The sequence below is a fragment of the Ceratotherium simum genome, chromosome 10 (genome assembly GCF_057802395.1).
Source record: "Ceratotherium simum simum isolate JZ-2026a chromosome 10, ASM5780239v1, whole genome shotgun sequence".
NCBI classification, from domain to species: Eukaryota; Metazoa; Chordata; class Mammalia; order Perissodactyla; family Rhinocerotidae; genus Ceratotherium; species Ceratotherium simum.
The window spans coordinates 36,094,786-36,113,637 of record NC_141909.1 but is presented as its reverse complement, the minus strand read 5'-3'; the positions used below and the strand labels follow the sequence as shown (position 1 = coordinate 36,113,637).

General features: G+C 38.3%; 1 protein-coding gene across 2 annotated transcripts in view; it reads right to left on the bottom strand.

Moving 5' to 3' along the window:
- The window catches only part of DACH1 (dachshund family transcription factor 1), a 415,533-nt gene extending 396,939 nt beyond the window's left edge, over window positions 1–18,594 (bottom strand). For both annotated transcript variants that reach the window (XM_004423069.3, XM_087435994.1), the window contains exon 1: window positions 17,273–18,594. In XM_004423069.3, the coding sequence (XP_004423126.2) occupies window positions 17,273–18,090 (818 nt within the window). In that variant the 5' untranslated portion in view covers window positions 18,091–18,594. The remainder of the gene's footprint in view (window positions 1–17,272) is intronic.
- Window positions 18,595–18,852: the final 258 nt, after the last annotated feature.

The following is an 18,852-nucleotide window of genomic DNA, read 5'->3' as shown; positions in this document are numbered from 1 at the left end:
AGAACATTTAAGATCTAGTCTCTTAGCAACTTTGAAGTATATAATTGTACACCTTAAACTTACACAAGGTTATACGTAGATTTTATGTCAATTTCAAAAAGTAATTGGGAATTCTAAATAGATAACAACTCTTGAAAAGCACCTTACCATTTCTGAAGTGCTTTCAAATAACTATTATCACATTCCTATCCTCACAACCTTCTTTTGAAATAAATAGAAAAGTTATCTTCATTATCCCCATTTTATATTTCGCAATATGGAGGTTCCAGTTGACTAATCCAACATCTTCCAGCTAGTAATTGATATCATCAGAACTTGAAATTAAGTTTGCTGATTGTTCTCATGACTCCAAGTTGTCTAAAGGTTAATCTCAAATCTAAAGCTACTGTGGTAATGAAATACTTCTCTTGGATAGTCATGGCAATTTCTTTTTGAAATAACATAATGATATTTTTGTGGGAAACAATTCCCCAAAGTTACACAGTTGATAAAGCTTTCAAAACTGAGTTTTCAAATACATATTGAGAATTAAATTTTCTTGCTAATCTAACTCACAAAAGTGAACTAGAGAAGACAAAAATATATCAGTTGACTCAACACAGTCACAACTGTTTTACTCATCACAGCCATGCCTCTGAGATCTGAAATCATTCATTTTAACATTTGACAGCATATTAACAGGCTCAATATTGTGGACTCCTGTTCAGTTTGCTATGGGCAAGAGACCATGCCTTTACACAAGCTGGTGGATCGATTGGTCTTTGGTAGAATCTTAGGTTAAGACTCTTTAAGGTACTGGGCCGGCCCTGTGGCTTGGTGGTTAAGTGCGCGCGCTGCGATGCTGGCGGCCCGGGTTCAGATCCCGGGTGCGCATCGAGGCACCTCTTCTCTATCCATCCTGAGGCCGAGTCCCACATACAGCAACTAGAAGGATGTGCAGCTGTGACATACAACTATCTACTGGGGCTTTGGGGGCAAAAAATAAATAAAAATCTTTAAAAAAAAAAAAAAAAAAAGACTCTTTAAGGTACTGATTTATGCACAATTGATCTGATCAGCCATGCAGTCAATGTGATTTATTAGCTAAGATGGCCAAAACCCTTTTTTCTCCTTTTTCATGCAGTAGTAATTCACCTCATTAGAGGTGGAATCATTAAAGGAAGCTACCAAGAAATAAGAAGTTGAACCTGCTGGCCTTACTCCTTATCTACCCCAATCTATGGACCCACCAAACAGTAAGAGCTGGACACTAAGACCAGAGCTGTTGTGCATGCACAGCGAAGCCAATGCACTCACACGGTGCCTAGAGATGGACGGAGCAGATTAAAGGGGATTCTAATATTCCTGCACTCTGAAGCATTTCCAGACAGCAAATTCATTCATTTAGCTTCATGAGAAACTCATTCATTTAGTTTCTAGCACATATTTTTTTATTTAACCATAGTAAGACAAATGACTTGTATTACTTTGTAATTACGGTTTAACTAAACATAAGACCAACAATGTGGATAACAAGGGTTGGCAACCTACAGTGTACATGTGAATGCATGCTCACACACACACACACACACACTCACACTTGCAATGTTACATGAGATCCAATTCTGAATAGCCCAAACAAGTTTACCTATGGGCAAAATACACATCTGAATTTGCCAAACACTTATATTTACTATAATATTTTTAGGGGAAAATGTCTGTACAGTAGCTTTTATATGGTATAAGCACTCCTTTCTTCTCTTTAAGATCTGTCCCCCAGCCAGGTCCTTTATTCGAAGTCTTTAGTGACTATTAATTACCTCCTTAAAATTTATTAACAAATAGTTAAGAGAAGGAATGTAGCAGGGTAAAGTACACCCCATTCCATGAGATAGTCCTACTTTAGAACAAGAGTAGTTACTGTACGTCTCCTCTTCCTTCCATTCAAGCTGCTAATGAGAGCTCAAAGCCAGGAACCTTAAATCTGCAGCCTCAACCATGCATTTCCCTTTCACTTGAGAGAAATTCCGCACATCACAGTGATTTCAGGGGATGCGACCTGCTAATAGCTGGCCCCCTATACCTTATCTTTCTCTAAAAGAATAAACACTCTGCCAATTCCCTGCCTGCCCCCCACCCACATTGTGGAGGCAATAAATGAATACGCAATACTCTACGACTAACGATTTGACAACCACACATTAGAATGATTATGCAGTATGAAAATGTTGAGGGGTAGTACATTATTTCACTACATATGTGCTATATAAATTGTGAATAGCTTTTATTTAAAACTCCAGATTTACTTAAGCCCAGTTATGTAATTTCTGTACAAAAGTATACTATGAACTATACCCTTGATTTACTCTGACAAATAAGTCCTTTAGAATATACTGAATGAATGCACAATTTTTAAGCCAAACACTTTTCAGTAAGACAAGCGTAAAAATGAAACAAAGAACAAGATAACCTGTAAAATATATGAATGTTTTTATAACTCTCCCAGGAAGTACAGCACCACCTGTCCCTAGTACTAAATCAGCAATGTTAAAATGCCAACAAGTTTAGCTACTGAACTGGTTCAAAAGAAATACGGAGTGTGTGTATGTGTGTATTCATGCTGTGACGGGTGTGTTCGTATATTTGTAATCACATATTCAAAACAGGAAACCTTTACTGAAAGGATCTCAGATGAAAAGTTTGCAATGTAAGAACCGTATCAGTAAGAGAAAATATAGTCTGGGATCTGGAGTTCTTATTCTTATCGGACCTTTGCTGTTAACTGCCTAAACTTTTTCTCTAATCTTCCCTGTTAATAGAGATTAGTTGAAAGCAAGCAGCTTCTCCTGATTTAGGTTTTTGTTTCAAAACTTTGGCTGGGTTAGTATTTTGATAATTACCTATTTATTAACAGAGTTAAAACTCCATGTTTATAATACATTTTAAAATTTCCATTATGGGGCCGGCCCCGTGGCTTGGTGGTTGGGTGAGCGCGCTCCACTGCTGGCGACCCGGGTTCGGATCCCGGGCTGGCACCAACGCGCTGCTTCTCCAGCCATGCTGAGGCCGCGTCCCACATACAGCAACTAGAAGGATGTGCAGCTGTGACACACAACTATCTACTGGGGCTTTGGGGGGAAAAGTAAATAAATAAAATCTTAAAATTTCCATTATGTTTGGTACCTTATAATAGAGTTAGTAAAATTCAATTTATTTAGATATAACTCCAATTCTCCAAATAAAACTTTGCCTATGTTATTAATGGCTTAAAAGAATATTTTCTTTTCCTTTAGTCAATTGTATTTTCTTAGCACCAGTTTTATAAATAGAAGAAGACATTCCAGGGAAAATATTGAGCTAGTACATAGTGGCTTTCTGGTTGTTGAAATCATTCACTCTTTGGACTTGTGAACCACAAAGCACCCACAGCTCAGCAAATCCCAGCATAGCACATGCCATGTCATGTCTTATTGCTTTAACATAGTCCTCACATTCTACCCTCCCAATGTAGCTAAACAGTTCTCTATTGATGAGTATGGCAACAATTGACATCATAGTCTATGGAATATAGTCCTGCCATTAAGCATATGCTGTTACTTTTTAAAGAATACAAATCTATCTTAACTTGGGACCACCTGGGATAAATATTTTAGTCTGAGACCCAAAATGTTCTTATAATACTGTCTTGTGTGATTTTGCATTAAAGTGGATATGTAGTCTAGTAAAATTCTCAGTGGGCTTCTGTGTTGTTTTAAACAGTGAGTGTACAATCTGTGCCTAGTTAAACTACACATTTACATGGTGAGAGTGCCAATGAGTATGTTTCATCAGACATTCCTGGAAGCTGTCTGGCCAATAGGAGTGGTTTGAAACGGTTTCCTAATCACTGTTGAAATCACTGATGGTACTGTCTGTCCACACTATGACAGACAAAAGCTGAAATGTATTAAACATAGCAATCCATCATCCTGCAGATGGAAAGCAGGAGCCAGGCGAGTTCAGAGGCAGTGACTACCCGCTGCTTAACAAAGGCTGGAGTCCTGACAGTTTAGTCCCTTCCTAGCTCCTCACTACCACCCCTCCATCTAAGATGAATGAGTGTAATCAATGAGGGAGAAAGCCTGCTGAGGACCTCAAATTCAAACATTGTGACTTTTAAAGTGCTGCTTTTTTCCTCCTAATCAGAACTGTTGCTTAAACAGTTTTCTCCAAATATAAGGCGACAGGTGTTTAAGTAAATGAATGAATGAATAAATGAATGAACTGTAAATTCAAGAAAGCATATCCTTAGAAAATACTGGATTGGTATACGATTAAGTTCGGAGAGCTAGTTTGAAATAAAAGTATGATACCAACTCAGAGGAAGTTAAAAAAAAAAGTCACTCAATTAAGGATAAGTTTACATTGTTTGAAGCAACTTAGTGATGTTTTCTTTCAATGACGAGAGGATTATTATTTTTAAATAAGCACCAAATAGAAATGAAATGCTATTTGCTAAAGTTCAATTCATTTTGCATACTTATTTCTAATAAGAACATATGAGTCACAAAATAGCCAAAAGGAGGGGAAAAAACCTCAACTGCTAACAGCACATTAACAAAGTATGGAAACGAAAGACACTTTTCTTTGGATTTCAGCCTTGTCATTTCCAATTTTCTGCTCCTTGGACATGCTTGTATTCAAATTCTGGAACATCTATTCAGCATATCAATCCTAATTAGACAATCTGGGTCTGGAAAGGATGAGAGCTGGGTTATTTGCATAATTTAATCATAAATACTCAGTGATACATATTTCCAAATGCATTTGTACAATTATCTTTTCATCCTTGGGGCAATGGTATTAATATGATTAGGCAATATTTCTGGAAAAAACAGACAAGTATGCACTCTTTTTAACTGCAGCTTAGGGCGATATGAAAAATTAATTAATTTCTGAAGAAAATCAATTTCTCTACGTGACCACAATAGACATTGCTAAACCAAGACTCAGAAACCTGTCTCAATCACTACCTTTTATCAGGCCCTTCTAAATTCTGATTAGCATGTGAACAATTCAATAGAAAAACTAGTGATGTATCAAAAGGCATCTTAAATTTTGAAGAGATCTTTCTGGCTACTCTTCATTTCGGGTATACCACCCTGCTTTACTTTAATGCATTGTTATTTAATCAGTCAATAAGAAGCCTGTGTTTTTGGTGTGAACTCATCTTGAGTGATCTTTTATTAATGTACATTAACCAATTTCAAGGACAACAGGATAAGGTTACTTTTGAAATGCTTTCTCAAGAAATGGATTTGCATTCATCTAAAATAGTCTCAATTTACACAAGACTGTTCACTATGAAAAAAATTAGATAAACCAAATTGTCCCAAAGAGTACCATTGTTGTAAGAAAAACATTATAACATACTTAGTGGAGATAGAAGAACCCAGGTGGCTAATCTGATTTTTTAAAAACAGATTCGGCTTTGTATGTTGATTAGTACAAAAGAAAGAAGTCACATTTGTGAGTTTAAATGCCCACTATTCTTTTCTTTTCAATCAAATGAAAAAGTAGAAATTACTGCATGCAAATATTCAATATTCATTTAATTTGCATAAAGGTGCTTGAACAAATTTTTGATTCTAACAAGCTCATTTTTCATGCGTTTTGTCTTTCATCCTAATCTAGCATCTGTCATTCCTTTTTGAAGTTATTATCGGCCCAATTCCCTCTTGGACATGGTTGCTGGGTGACCGGTATCTTAGCACCCACTTTGACAGGAACAGATGTGAATCTGATCAAGAGATTTCCCAAGAGTACCTGAAATCACAAACAACTTTTGTGAAAACAAACAGCCTCCCTGTGATGGGCCCTTATTTAACCCACTCCCCAAAAGAAAGAGCAAAGAAGTTTACTCCAGATCAAATATACCATTTTAATTTTATTTCCTAAGCTTGGAATAAAATACTCTAACAAAAATAAGCTATATTTTCACACTGTTGAATTTAGGAAATCTAATCTAAATATCAACAGCTCAAAAACCCAGTTTGTTCTGTTTTGGGCTAGGTATTTTTAGGAAAATTTCATGATTAAAGTGTTTATATTTCATGCACAATTTCACTCGAGTTTCTAGTGAAAAGAGTATTCTTATGAGGATAATTTAGATGGTAAAGATATTTAAGAAGATGAAATTTAGTTTGGTGTCTGAAGGCTTCCTATATTAAGTATGATATAGAATTCTGTGCAATATTAAGGACTACTCTACTTATAGGGAATTGCCTAAAGTTCCATCTCTCCTTTCTTTCATGCACTTTACAGCAAGATTTTTTAAGGTGATTTTTTTTTTGCAGTTCATGTGGTGTATCATCAATCATTATTAGCAATAGAGCTGCAAAGTGCCACTGGAAGACAAAAAAGGTCACAGAAACTTCATATTATCACCATTACAAAAGTCAGAATAGGTTGCCTTTCCTGAACTAGATTCTTTTTAAGAACAGCATAATGTGGTTGAGTCATGTGATCTGCCTCCTTTCCTTCCTTCCATCACAGTCAGAGAAAGCAGAGAGCAATAGCCATGTTAGATCACTGTGAAAGTAGTTGGGGCAAACTTTCAAATTAAATGAACTATTTAATCAAATGTTATTTTATAAATATGGCATCAAAGTGATCTTATGAAACATTCGAATAATTGATTTAATATTCCAGCTTCATTCAAATGATAAGAGTCAAGGCAAGGCAGGAAAATGTTAGCTTACAGTGAAAGTAAGTTTTTGCCACATACCAGCCAATAAAAATGAAGAAGCAGCACATGTTTAAAATTCTAAATATTTTCTCCTTGATATCATAACTTATGATAATAAGGAAAGTGGTATACCTTCCACCGGAAATTTCAATGTTTTTCCTCTACTCCACGAATTGATTTGTTATAACCATTCTTATTAGGAACTTTTATGTTTGGTTCTTGTAGGGAAAAAACCAATTATCCAAATGGTTTTATTGATGTTAAGTGAAAAAAAGAAGTGAAAGATCTTTGAAGTTCTTTTTAATTTTTAATTGGGAAAGGAACTTGCTAACCTCAATTCCAAAATCCAGTCATGGAATTATTTAACCCTCATAATTGTAATTGCATATATTTGAGTGGGGGTATATATGTATGTGTGTTGCTCTACCATTTATAAAGTGTTTTGTGCATATAAGATTGAGAGCAAATCATTCTATATGGAGAAGTAGGTTCTGTAATCTAATGGTGGTCATTTAACACCATCATTTATAAGCAAAGAGATATTATAATCCTTCCCATTTATATTAGTTATCCATTTGTGTATATATATATATGATACAGCATTTTGATATTCCAGAAATTAAACTGTTACATACTTAAATTCCTCTTTATTTTGAACATATTAACTTCAGTTTTGCTACTTAGGCCCAGTGCACATAACTAAAGCAAATCTATCTAAAATAAAAATAGCTTTTAAGTATCCATTTTATCAATGACCACCTCCCTTTGTTACTGTTATTGACAAAAGCAACCTTCTGGAAACCCCTTCAGGTGGTCCAACTAAAAATAAAATAAGAAATAGAACCACTTAAAATGTGAGTCTAAGAAAAATCAAATATATTCATATAAAAATCCCTCTTCTGAAATCACAGGGAAAAATTCCCTAAAAAAAGTTTCTTCCCTTACTTGGGCTGACTCTTCAATTGAGAGAAATTAATAAACAAGTACAAAATAAATGTTTTCAGGTCCAATTAAACAAATTTATGTTTAAAGTCCTCAGATCTAGGATGTATATTTAAAAGGCAGATATTTTGTTTTAAAAAGTAACATTTTGATAACGTGAAAACTTGAATAGCTGCAAAATTTTGACGGCGCTTTGGCTTAACTGTGAAATGTCATTCACGAATAATATTTTTTTAATTTCCTAAGAATATCTGGTTACTAAATTTGGTAGCCAAACAGGTGTTAACAGAAACAAAAATCAAATTTGAGCCAGAAGGCTCCAATATGAAGGTCTGAAGTGGGATCAGTTCATTCCTTTCCCATGGGGTAACTTGTATAAACGTAATTCTATGGTTTCATAAAAGCAGGTCAAGTTTCTACCCCTGGGGGTCTTTCGGCAATTTGAAGCGTGGAAGAGCTGTTCCTGGTACAAGTTCAAATCCGCATGTGCTGTCAACGGTGTGAAGAAAAGAATCAGTGAACAGCAGACATATATTCATCTTTGATTATAATACGCACTTGTCAGAGGGTTCTTAGAGGGTAAAAATGCAAGTGTCAGAGCTCCCAAGTCATAAAATATTTTGAAACCATTTTTACTTACTTACACTTTTTCAAAATATGTGCATACCAGATGATGCAAAAAGTCACGTGAAACCCGTTGCTTTTTACTTAGATAACTGAATGCAAAGATGAACTTCTTACCGAATATCACTTTACATTTATTATGTAAAAGTTTTTTTTTTTTTTTGATTCCACAAGATTCAGATGAGGCAGAAACGTCTAAGTAGTCCCTGTTTTATAAGCTCCTCTCTACTTTGCAAAAATGTGCATGCCTGCTTGCACTTTTACCAATGATGTAATGACTTGACAAATGCCATGGAATGATTGAGAAAGTAACTGATTTCAATTTAAAGGGACCTCTACCAGGTGTTTTCAAAGACAATTACAGTTCACTGCAAGAAGTGGTAATACACATTTCCTTATGTAGACCTACTGATTAACCCATTGACCTCATTCCTAACTCATCTCATTGATGGCAAAGCTTTTAGAAGAGCAATCATTTTTTTTTTAAGGTTATGAAATTGTTTTCCTATCATTTATCCACTGATTTTAAGGATACACTTGTTCTGAAGTGCAAGCAGCAATGAAATAAACCAATAAAAGTAGTGGAGCAATGACATCAAGCACATTAAATGTCTTTCAACAATGTACAGATTCGAGTTCCTAGCAGTTTAATATCTATTTCATACAAATAAAATAATTTTCAGCATACGTATTTTCCAGAGAGAAATAAAAGTACCTTTTAGTTATTATAAAAATCAAGGCCTAAGAAAATTAAGGTGTTCTTAATCACTGTAACTATGTAACATTGCATATTTTTAAATTTTAAGTATAAATTACTTTACTCGCCCTAAAATTAATTTTAAATGTATTTTATATTATCATTCAGTAAAGTAGAATCTGTTTTTCATGTGTTATTTTGTAATTCAACTAATTACAGACAGCAAAATTAAAGCCAATTTTATTGGTAAGTTGTCCTATGGCCCTGTCTTTCAGGCTTGTGTGTGTACATACGCACATGTACATATATGTAAAGGCTCTTCTAACAAAGATATAATTATTTAAGCATAAATACATAGACTACAAATGGGCTAAGGTTAATACAAACTAAAATATTCATCACAAAGTTCTCTAAAATACAGACAAATATTTTACACTTGTTGCACACACCCGAGCATCCTTCCTAGTGTAAAATGTGTGACTGGTAATATGACAACTAAAAGTGTTCCAAGTTATTCATTTAAAATCCAAAGGCACTATTAAACTAGAAACTGCCTAACTGAAGAAAAAAGTATCATTTTCAAGAATTAAGCTAAAGAAAAATCAGATATTTTAAATATAAAATAGAAATTACAATATTGAGTATATCAGTGTATTTTAGCAGAGCTGACATGGGTTCAAAGATTTGTTATACCTTCAATGATTTGCTTTGTTCATTCAAAAACAAAATGTTTTTAAAATATGACTGTGAATAATACAGCCCATTTATTGTTGCTATTAATAAAATTTCAGAATACAGTTTAAGATTTTAACAAAATACTTCATGTGCTTGATACGTGAATATGATAAAATATTTCTTATTAACATATTCTAGAGATTTATTTTCATTACCTTTACTGAAGAAGTAACTGGTATCCTTTAAATTGAATTAGCAGGTATTTCCTCCAAATGCTTCTATGTGCTTCCATAAAATAATTCCCCTTCAACTAGTACTCTTTCTTTCCTGATTTATTTTGTTTGTCCTTGAAGAAAAGTATTTTTTTCTCCTCTTGTGACTGGAGGTAACCTAATTATTTAGAAATACTTAATATCATATAAATTCAAAAATAGGTTATGCTGTGACTTTTTAATACTTTATCTCTCCATTCATTTATTCCAAGGAAAGAAAACTTTCCTCAGTTCTCCAGTTACTAACCAAAAGTAACCAATCCATTTTGCTGCCTATTTCAATATTTGCCTTGCGAAAATCATGCTTGAAAAGCATATCCAATTTTTTGTCAAACATATATAATACCTTAAATTCCACGGCAGCATTATTATAAGTACTTATAGTAAATTAAATTTACATTCTTCAAATCATAGTAAATAATTTTGACTTCCTGCTAGAAACATGCAATGTGTTCCAGGTATTGTGTTCACCTTATATAATATTATGTTTTAAATGCTTCAGTTAAGCTCTTTTTTTTAATCATTACCCTCTAAAACGTTTTTTAAAGCAACTAGGTATTCAGTGTGTTGCTGTGCTGCAGTTTTAGAGATTTCAATTTACTTATAAGCACAAAAATATAAGACCAATTAAATAATGACATAGAGAGTTTTCCAGTTTAGTAAGTTGTCTTTGACAACTTTCACTCAAGTCACGTACATTTAAATGTGCAAAAGAATCCCAGCTTGATATCCTGGATAAACTCCAAGCTAATTTGAATCAGAAAGCAACAGGGCCACACCTTTGACAAAATTCAGTCATTGGGTATTTCAATATCCAATTTAGAAAAATCTGCATATGAATTTTTTTAATGGATAAATTAGAATCCTCTTATCTTATAAAGTAAATCCAAGTCAAAATATACAAGAAATTTAAAATGCACTTGGTTCAAGGTCCCTGGTTTTGTATTAAGTGGTGATTTGGGTCATTCTCTATATGTGATTTGCCATAAATATATATATTTTTTAATTGGACATTTATCTGTTATTTTATTTAAATAATTTTAATTTCATCATTAATTTGAAAAACTATGAGCTTTCATTGATTGATTGCCTAATTGACTAATTGATACCAGATAGAAAATTCTGTTCACAGTCATTTGCACATTTAAATATAAACTTAATCATTAACTGTAATAGACACTCTCTTAAAAGATTTTCAGAAACTTTCTCAAAGTAAATAGGTGCATCAAAATAAAGTGATCCTCCAGTTAATCTAATAACTAATTACCGGACCAAATACAAATATACTATCCATGGTGTTCTTGTTTTCCAAAGAAATAATTTGGTAAACGAACTACACTATTTTAATGAAGTTATTTCTGTACTGTGACTTATACCAAAAAGCAAGGATCAGCAATTAAAAGTTATTTAAAAAGACAGCTATTGCAGCAAAAGGTTACTTTTGACTGGAAATACTTCTGACAGATTGAGAAGAAGGAAAGTAAAGGAATTTGAACCCAATGTAGGCTCACAGAGCCTCTGCTATGCCTGAGAGAGACATATCTGGGTACATCAGAGCCTTTGATATTACACTGATCTAAGCCCCATTAGGTGGGCTTTTAATTCAGGGTTTTCTTCATTAAAAAATAGATTATTGAACATCAATATAATGGAAAAGAAGCTCCTTAATGCAGTCTCAAAGCCTGAAAATATAAATAGAAATGTATTTTTAATGTATTCTTAGCTAGAATTTTTAACCTGCAGCCTCTAGACAAGAACACATATGTGTGTGTGTGTGTGTGTGTGAGTATGTGTGTGTATAGAACTGACCAATCACAACGCAGTAACTCAGTAGTTAAGAGAATGGCACATGCTGGTACATGCTAAGGTCATTCTATTCTTAGAACAGTTCAAATATAAAATGATAAAACTTTATTTAAATTACATATTTAAATACCCAAATAGTTAATATCAATTTTTTACATTTCTTGTCATTTTAAAGGTATGTAACTTGATGTGCCTTTTTTTTTCCTGGTGAACTGTCTGAAAATGAAATCCTTGAAAGACAAAACTCAGGCAAAGTTTAACTTTTTTAAAGAACCAAGTAAAAAAAACCTTAAAATCGAAATGTTTCATGAAACCTGGAAGACTCACCTGAACCTACTGAGAAGGCGTAGTTCAAACTAATTTCTTCAGACAAAGATTCAAAGGGAGACTGTTTACAACCTGTGAGAGTTTCATTTCTCATTATATTTTGCAACACATGTGTTCTATGTTGCTAATACAATGCAATTTAAATGATTATTTTACTTGATTAACAAAGGCAATTGTATGAAACAATTTAGTAAAATAACTTGGAAAGGTAAAATAATACTAATTGATAGTCAAAGTACAAATTGTTCCTAAAATAGCAACTACTTGGTTGCACATTAAGCTAATTTACAAATGCCACTTACATTCCAAAAACAAAACATCAAATGAGAAACAATAAAGCATATTATGTTTTTATATGCTGGTGAATCACACATGGTAAATCACCAAAGAGAAGACTGATTTATGCCCAAATCCGGCCAAGACTTGAATCAATATTGGGTGTCACATCTCAGGGGGTTGGAGGAGGTAGTGAGGCAAAAAGAGAGTGGCTAATACTGGTCTCAGTAATTTATATGCAATTTCCATGAAATGTAGTAGATTAAACAAAAAGTCAGAGCAGATTTAGACTAATAAAAAGAAGGTTTAAAAATTCTGTATTAAATGCGAATACAAAAAATTTATGTCATGGAACTCTGAAAACAAATAGCCTGTCTTGCAGTTTATTCTACAGAATATTTGAAGCTTCACAAAATAAAATATCATATGTGCAAATCAAATTAAGTGTCTCACAGCATTAACTAATAATCTGTGGAGTTCAGAAAGCACCATCTTCATAACTATGTGCACTTTTTATAATAATGACTGATATTATTGGAGACTAACTCCAAGCAAAACAACGTTTGAAAGGTATTATCGAAATAACTCAAGAATTTGTCTTTTGCACTATAATTTGATTGAATAAGGTAAATCCTAGGTTAGAATAGTTTTAGATTTTATTTATATATTAGTTATTAAACTGTAATTTGCTAAGATTTCTCAAGTATACAGATGTAAGTGGTGGAACCAAACTTAAGTTCTCATATTCTAGGCCTTAGTCTTCTAATTATGCCTTATTCTGTTTGAATTGTTATAAAACAAAACATTAGGCTTTATAGGAGCCATTAATCAACTGTAATAAAAAAATTTCAAAAGCATAGTCTCTCTTCATTTGACGTAATATTTGAATTTCTCTGTGCCAAGTATTGTAATTATCTGTTAGAAGTGAATCTGTATTTATGTTGAAACTTTCTATCTCGATGCATAAGTGCATAAGTCCGTGCCACTGAAAAGCATGCAACGGGGGAAATGTTAAAAAAATATAGACTGCTTCAGTTTGCCATCTTTATCGAAACTCCTGACAAAAAACAATAGAGCCAAGAATTGGAAAATATTGTATACTCTTATACTAAAATTGCATTCATATATTACAACTGAACAAAAAAGACTTGGAAAGTCTTTCAATTTGCTGTCCACTGATGGTACTGACTTTTAAGATAAAAGAATACTGTTTCTGAATATATGTATATGTATATAAAATGTCTGATAAAACTAACCGGAATCTACTCAAGTTAAAAAACACCACAAATCTAGGGCCACGTAGGACCCGAATCACAATCTGGTTTGAAAGATCCTGAGACAAAATCCTCTTCTGGAGATACTTAGAAAATAAACATTTTAGATAACAAAATAGAACAGAGTCACTTTTTATTACCTGAATTCATGGAAAATTGAATCCTAACACAAATCTACAAACAAGAAACTGACTCTTACAGAGACTTAACCATGTACATAATTACTTTTCGTTTTGTTGTTGTTTAATGGTTACCAGTTAATTAAGTGACCTCTGTTGCAATAGCCAAGTTCATGCAACTAATGTTTAGTTTAAAAATAATAATTGGAGGAAGCTGATCAAGGTCAGACTTTGTCTTTTGACAATTTTGAATATATTTCCTTACATTTTCTTTCATGTTTTGAGACCCTTACTTTCAGCTTTACTATCAAGCAGGTGATAGGCTCTATTTCATCTCCTTGTGGTAATGACAGATGGCTTCAACATTTATTCTAGTTTTCATAGACAGCATACTGATGCAATAGCCCCAAGCAAATTAAACCTACTCTAAGGTTTGTTACTAACTGACTGAGCCACTTTGAGCAAGTTTATGAACATTCTTTTCTTTAACATCATTTTGGTCCCTCGGATTCCTGGTATCTAAATGCTATTAAGAGACATAATTAGATATATGTTCTGTAAAAAGCAAAGAGTGCTAAGATTTGATGTTTCTTGCACAGTATATATACATTACTTTACACTATTTGCCTTTTTGCACAGTTTCTCTTATCCTCTGCATAAATTACTGCTTTAGATAGCAGGAGTAGCCAGAGGAGAAAGAAACCAGAATGAAAGAAATCAATATATCTACGTGAATGAAAAAGGATCTTGAAAGCCAAGGCATAAACTGGACTTGAATGAAAAAGTAATTTTAGTTTTGTAAAATCAAGATGCAAAATATTTTAGGTATTGCTTTCAAAGTTAAGAAATAAGACAGTAACACCTGTAATTATCAATAAAAATAATAATGCCTTCCAATGCAAACAGTATATTTTGGTGAGAGGGAGTTCAATTATAAGTTTTCTATTTTTGTAGTCAGTGGCAGAGTTAGGAAAACCTAGGTAGATACTGGCAACTACACATCTTCTAAGGTTAATGACTGCAGTATTTGCATGGATTTAGGTTTGAGCAAGTCTTGTAGTTGATAAAAGATCAAAATGCAATAGTAAATCAACAAACTTACCACGTTTAACTTAAAAATAACCTGAAATAGAGTTTTAGAATAACACATTTAATTGTAAAGTATTAAGATCAGGTGGTTGAAATACAATTAGAAATGGATGAGATATTCTTACAGGGATAAACAGTTCTACCGGATTTAACTTATCTCGGCTCTGAAAGTTTAAATTCCAGAGCTGTTGTTAACCTCAGGAAAAAAAACTATTAAAAAATTTTTTGCTAATAACTTTAAGAATATTATCCAACCATTTGGCAAGGACTTCAATTCCAAAGTCTAAGCAGAAATTTCAGGGAAACAAATCAAGGGAATAACTGTAAGAGATGTAACACTCCTGCTTTTCGTTGATGATAACGTTGCAGTCATTTTAGGAAGTTTTCTCCAGCAATTTTTTAATGTATTATGTGAAATGGCCATTAATTATCTAGTACAACGTGTGCTGTAAGAAACACACAGAGAGGATTCAAGAGCAGAGTGGTTTGATTACTAAAGAGAAAAATAGTAGCGCTTCACCAATTTACTGGATAGGTAGACAATTTTATAACAACATATCTGAACTGGCTTCATATTTCAACTAGCATTCTTTACAACAACTCCGTAACAATTTTCTGCCCTGATTCGAGTAGTTTTAACAATAGATTTTTTGGCAAATATTTTATCTTCTGTACGTCCAAGGACTCCGATTATCTCCGTAAAGGACGTTGAGTGATCAAGATTCTCCCTCAGTCTTTACCGCCACCTGTCCATACTCTTGGGCACGCGCGCGCGCACATACACGCGCGCGTTCTCAGTATTCACCCAAAAATAGTAGAAATGAACGTTCAAAACCCAAACACACACCCATGTACCCCGTGCAAAGAATGGCAGATAAACACGGAAAAGAGTTTCTGGCTAGGTCGGGATAGGACATTTGCTGGGTTGGAGTTTTGAGTCTTTTTCGTCTTACAGCCTTCTAGGGGCACTAGCCAAGAGTCTTCTTCCATGGAAGAAGTAGCTAAAGGCTTTTTCATCCCGGTTTCCTTCTGGTCTCGTCCTACCCCTCTTTCCTTCCCATCTCAGTTTCCTTAGCTCTACTAGGTCACACAATCTAAAAGAGTAAAACTCCGTTCCTTCTCCCGGTCCTTAAACTTATTTGGAGGGTACCGAAGTCTCCGCGCATTCGCGCGGAGTTCCCACGCGCCCGCTTCTGGTCTCCAACTTTCCCTACTCGCTTTCTCCCGGCATCTCTGAACTTTTCCCTCTGCGGAGAATGGTGGGGCAAGGCGGAACTGTGAAAGCGGGTGGAATGATCATTTCTACCCCGAAACTGACAAGTTACCCCACTCCCGCCCCCTCTTGGTAGATCCTCCCCCAGTGAGCGTTCATTAGCATAAAACTGGTCTGGCCGGGCTCCCGGTCCTGCGGCCTCCAGGGTTCGCGCGCTTTGCGAGGCTGGGGAAGCTACCGCACCGGGTATTCAGGTCCGCAGAGCATCCCAGTGCAAAGCCTGCGCCTGCTCACTGCGTGCGCTACTAACCTTTAAAGAAAAAGAAAAGAAAAGAAAGAAAGAAAAGAAAGAAAAACAGTTTGGTGGGAGAGAGAGCGAGCGAGCTGTGTTCTTCTTCCCCATCTTTGCAGTTCAGCTTCCAAGAGTCAGGCACCCGGTCACCTCCCCCTACAGAAGGAAACCTGCTAGTCCCCTCTCGAATCTGCCCCGGGGCAAATGTGCCCCTTTATCTCCTTTGCACACGCACACGCTCACACGCGGACACAAGCACACATGCGCGCACACACAGACCCCTCCCCTCCGCGGGCTTTCTCTCGGGGCTTCGGGGCTGACTGGCTGGGGGTCCCCCGGGATTGCCCCAGGCCTCTCAGCCTCTGAGGTCGTTCCCCTCCCGACCTGGAAGTGGCCCACTCCTTAGGCTTCCTCGCGGGCCCCTCACCCGATCGCGTCTTGGCGCTCCCCGAACCCTGCCGGGCAGGGTCACGACCTCTCCCCGCCCCCGGGACGCCGCTCGGCGCCGCCAACCAGCCCCGCCGGTGCCCTGCGGCTCGCGGTGGAACCCGGGTCCGAGGGAGCGCACACCGGGCAGCGGCGCTGCGAGGGGTCCCCAGACGCTGGCGCGGCCCAGGAAGGGGGCTGTGGCTCCCGTTAAGGCACCGTGCTCCTCCTTCCCGCCCCCTCCGCCCCGAGGCTTGGGGTTCCCGCGTCCCACAGCAGCCAAGCCCCCGCGCCCAGGCGAGCAAGGGGCGGATCAGGCCGGAAGATCGGGATCTGGGCAGGGTGAGGTGCCAACTTCCCAGACGGTCGAGAGCGGCTGGAGAGCCCGGAGGAAAGGGAGGAGAGGGCCGCCGTCGCCAGGGCGCGCGGCTCGCGGGCGCGCGGAGCAAGCGGCGCCGGGAAGGGAGCGAGGAGAGGGCAAGGAGGCATGTGGGAAGGGACCCAGGGTGGCGGAGGCTGTCCCCCGCTCTTTACCTTGCGTTGGTGCAGTCATTGTAGAGGGTCTCGAAGTCCTTCCTGGAGATGAGTTTGCAGCGGTTCACTCCAGGCTGGATGGCGCCCAGTCCCCTCAGGATGCGAACCTGTTCCACATTGCACACTACGGGCGTGATCTCCAGCCGCTTCAGCTTGGTGTAGACCGTGTGCAAGCCCCCCACCAAGTGCTTCAGGAACAGGTCGAAAGCCTGGGGCAGGCAGATCAGCTCGCAGCCCTCCACCGTGAAGGAAGCCACTTTGGCCCCCCTCAGATCCACCATTTTGCACTCATTATTCTGGGGGGTGTTTTCCACTGGGGACGGGGTCGAGTACACGGGTTTCCCGGGGAGGGGGCCGCAGCTGCTGCTGCTGCTGCTACTGCTGCTGCTACTGCTGCTGCTGCTGCTGCTGCTGCTGCTACTGCTGCCGCTGCTGCCGGTGCTCGCGTTGATGGGGGTGCTGGAGGCGCCGCCGCCGCCGCCGCCGCCGCCGCTCGCGGGCACCAGGCTGGGGTTGCAGTTGCTGCTGCCGCCGCCGCCGCCGCCGCCGCCTCCGTTGCCCGCGCTGCCGCCGCCGCCTCCGCTGCCGCCGCCGCCGCCGCCGGTGGAGGTGACTGTGGCCGCCGCCGCCGGCGGAGCGATGGGCTCCGGCCGGAACAGAGTTGGCCCTGAGGACGCCGGGGGCCCGATGGACGGAGCCGGAGACGAGGTCGCCGAAGAGGTGGAGGTGGTGGTGCCGGAGGAGGAAGCAGACGTGGAGATCGGGGGTTGAGGGGGGACCAGCTGGGTCGGAGGGATCAAAGCCGCCGGCACTGCCATGGTCACATATAAGGGGAAACAGAAGGAGGAGAAGCGAGGGGAAAAGTTGCCACACACTCCGGGGAGGGGAAGGGGGAAAATAGGGGGAGAAGGACCTGGGGACAACAACAACAACAACTCCGGGAGAGAACGAGAAGGAGCAAGAGAGAGAAGGAGGAAAAAGGAGGTGAGGGTAAGAGAGAGAGAGCGCAGGAGGGGCGAGCGCGAGAGGCGCTCTGGAGAGAAACGCACAAAAGTGTCCCGCAAGTCGAAATGCGAGTCCTCTCCGGGGGCTGGGATCGGGGGCTGGTTGGGGGGGGGGCGGGGGCGGGGGGGGTCGGCTGTTGTTGTGTGGGTCCCGCTCTAGCACAAAGTTAAGGATGAAGGTGAAAAGGAGGAGGTTTGAAGGACTTGGGTTCTCCCTGGCAAGTACATTGATCAAAGATTGAGAGGGGAATGACAGAGAGAAAATGAGCTGAAAAGTGCAGGCTGCCGGCTGGACGAGTTGTTGTTGTCACACGGTGCAGAGGGGAGGAGCTCCGGAAACTTGAAATACCCTTTGAAGCCGCAAAAACCTCACTCACTAGTATTAACCCAAATTATCCAACCAGGAACTCGGAGCAGAGACTCCGAGAGCGCGAGACAGAGGAAAAGCGAGTGAGCAAGGAAAGGAGGAGGGGTGGGGGAGGATAAGGAAAGAAACTATGGGAGGGACGGAAAGGAAAAGCCGGGGACACAGAAGTGGCGATCGGAAAAGGAGAGGGCGATCTATTTCTCTTCTAC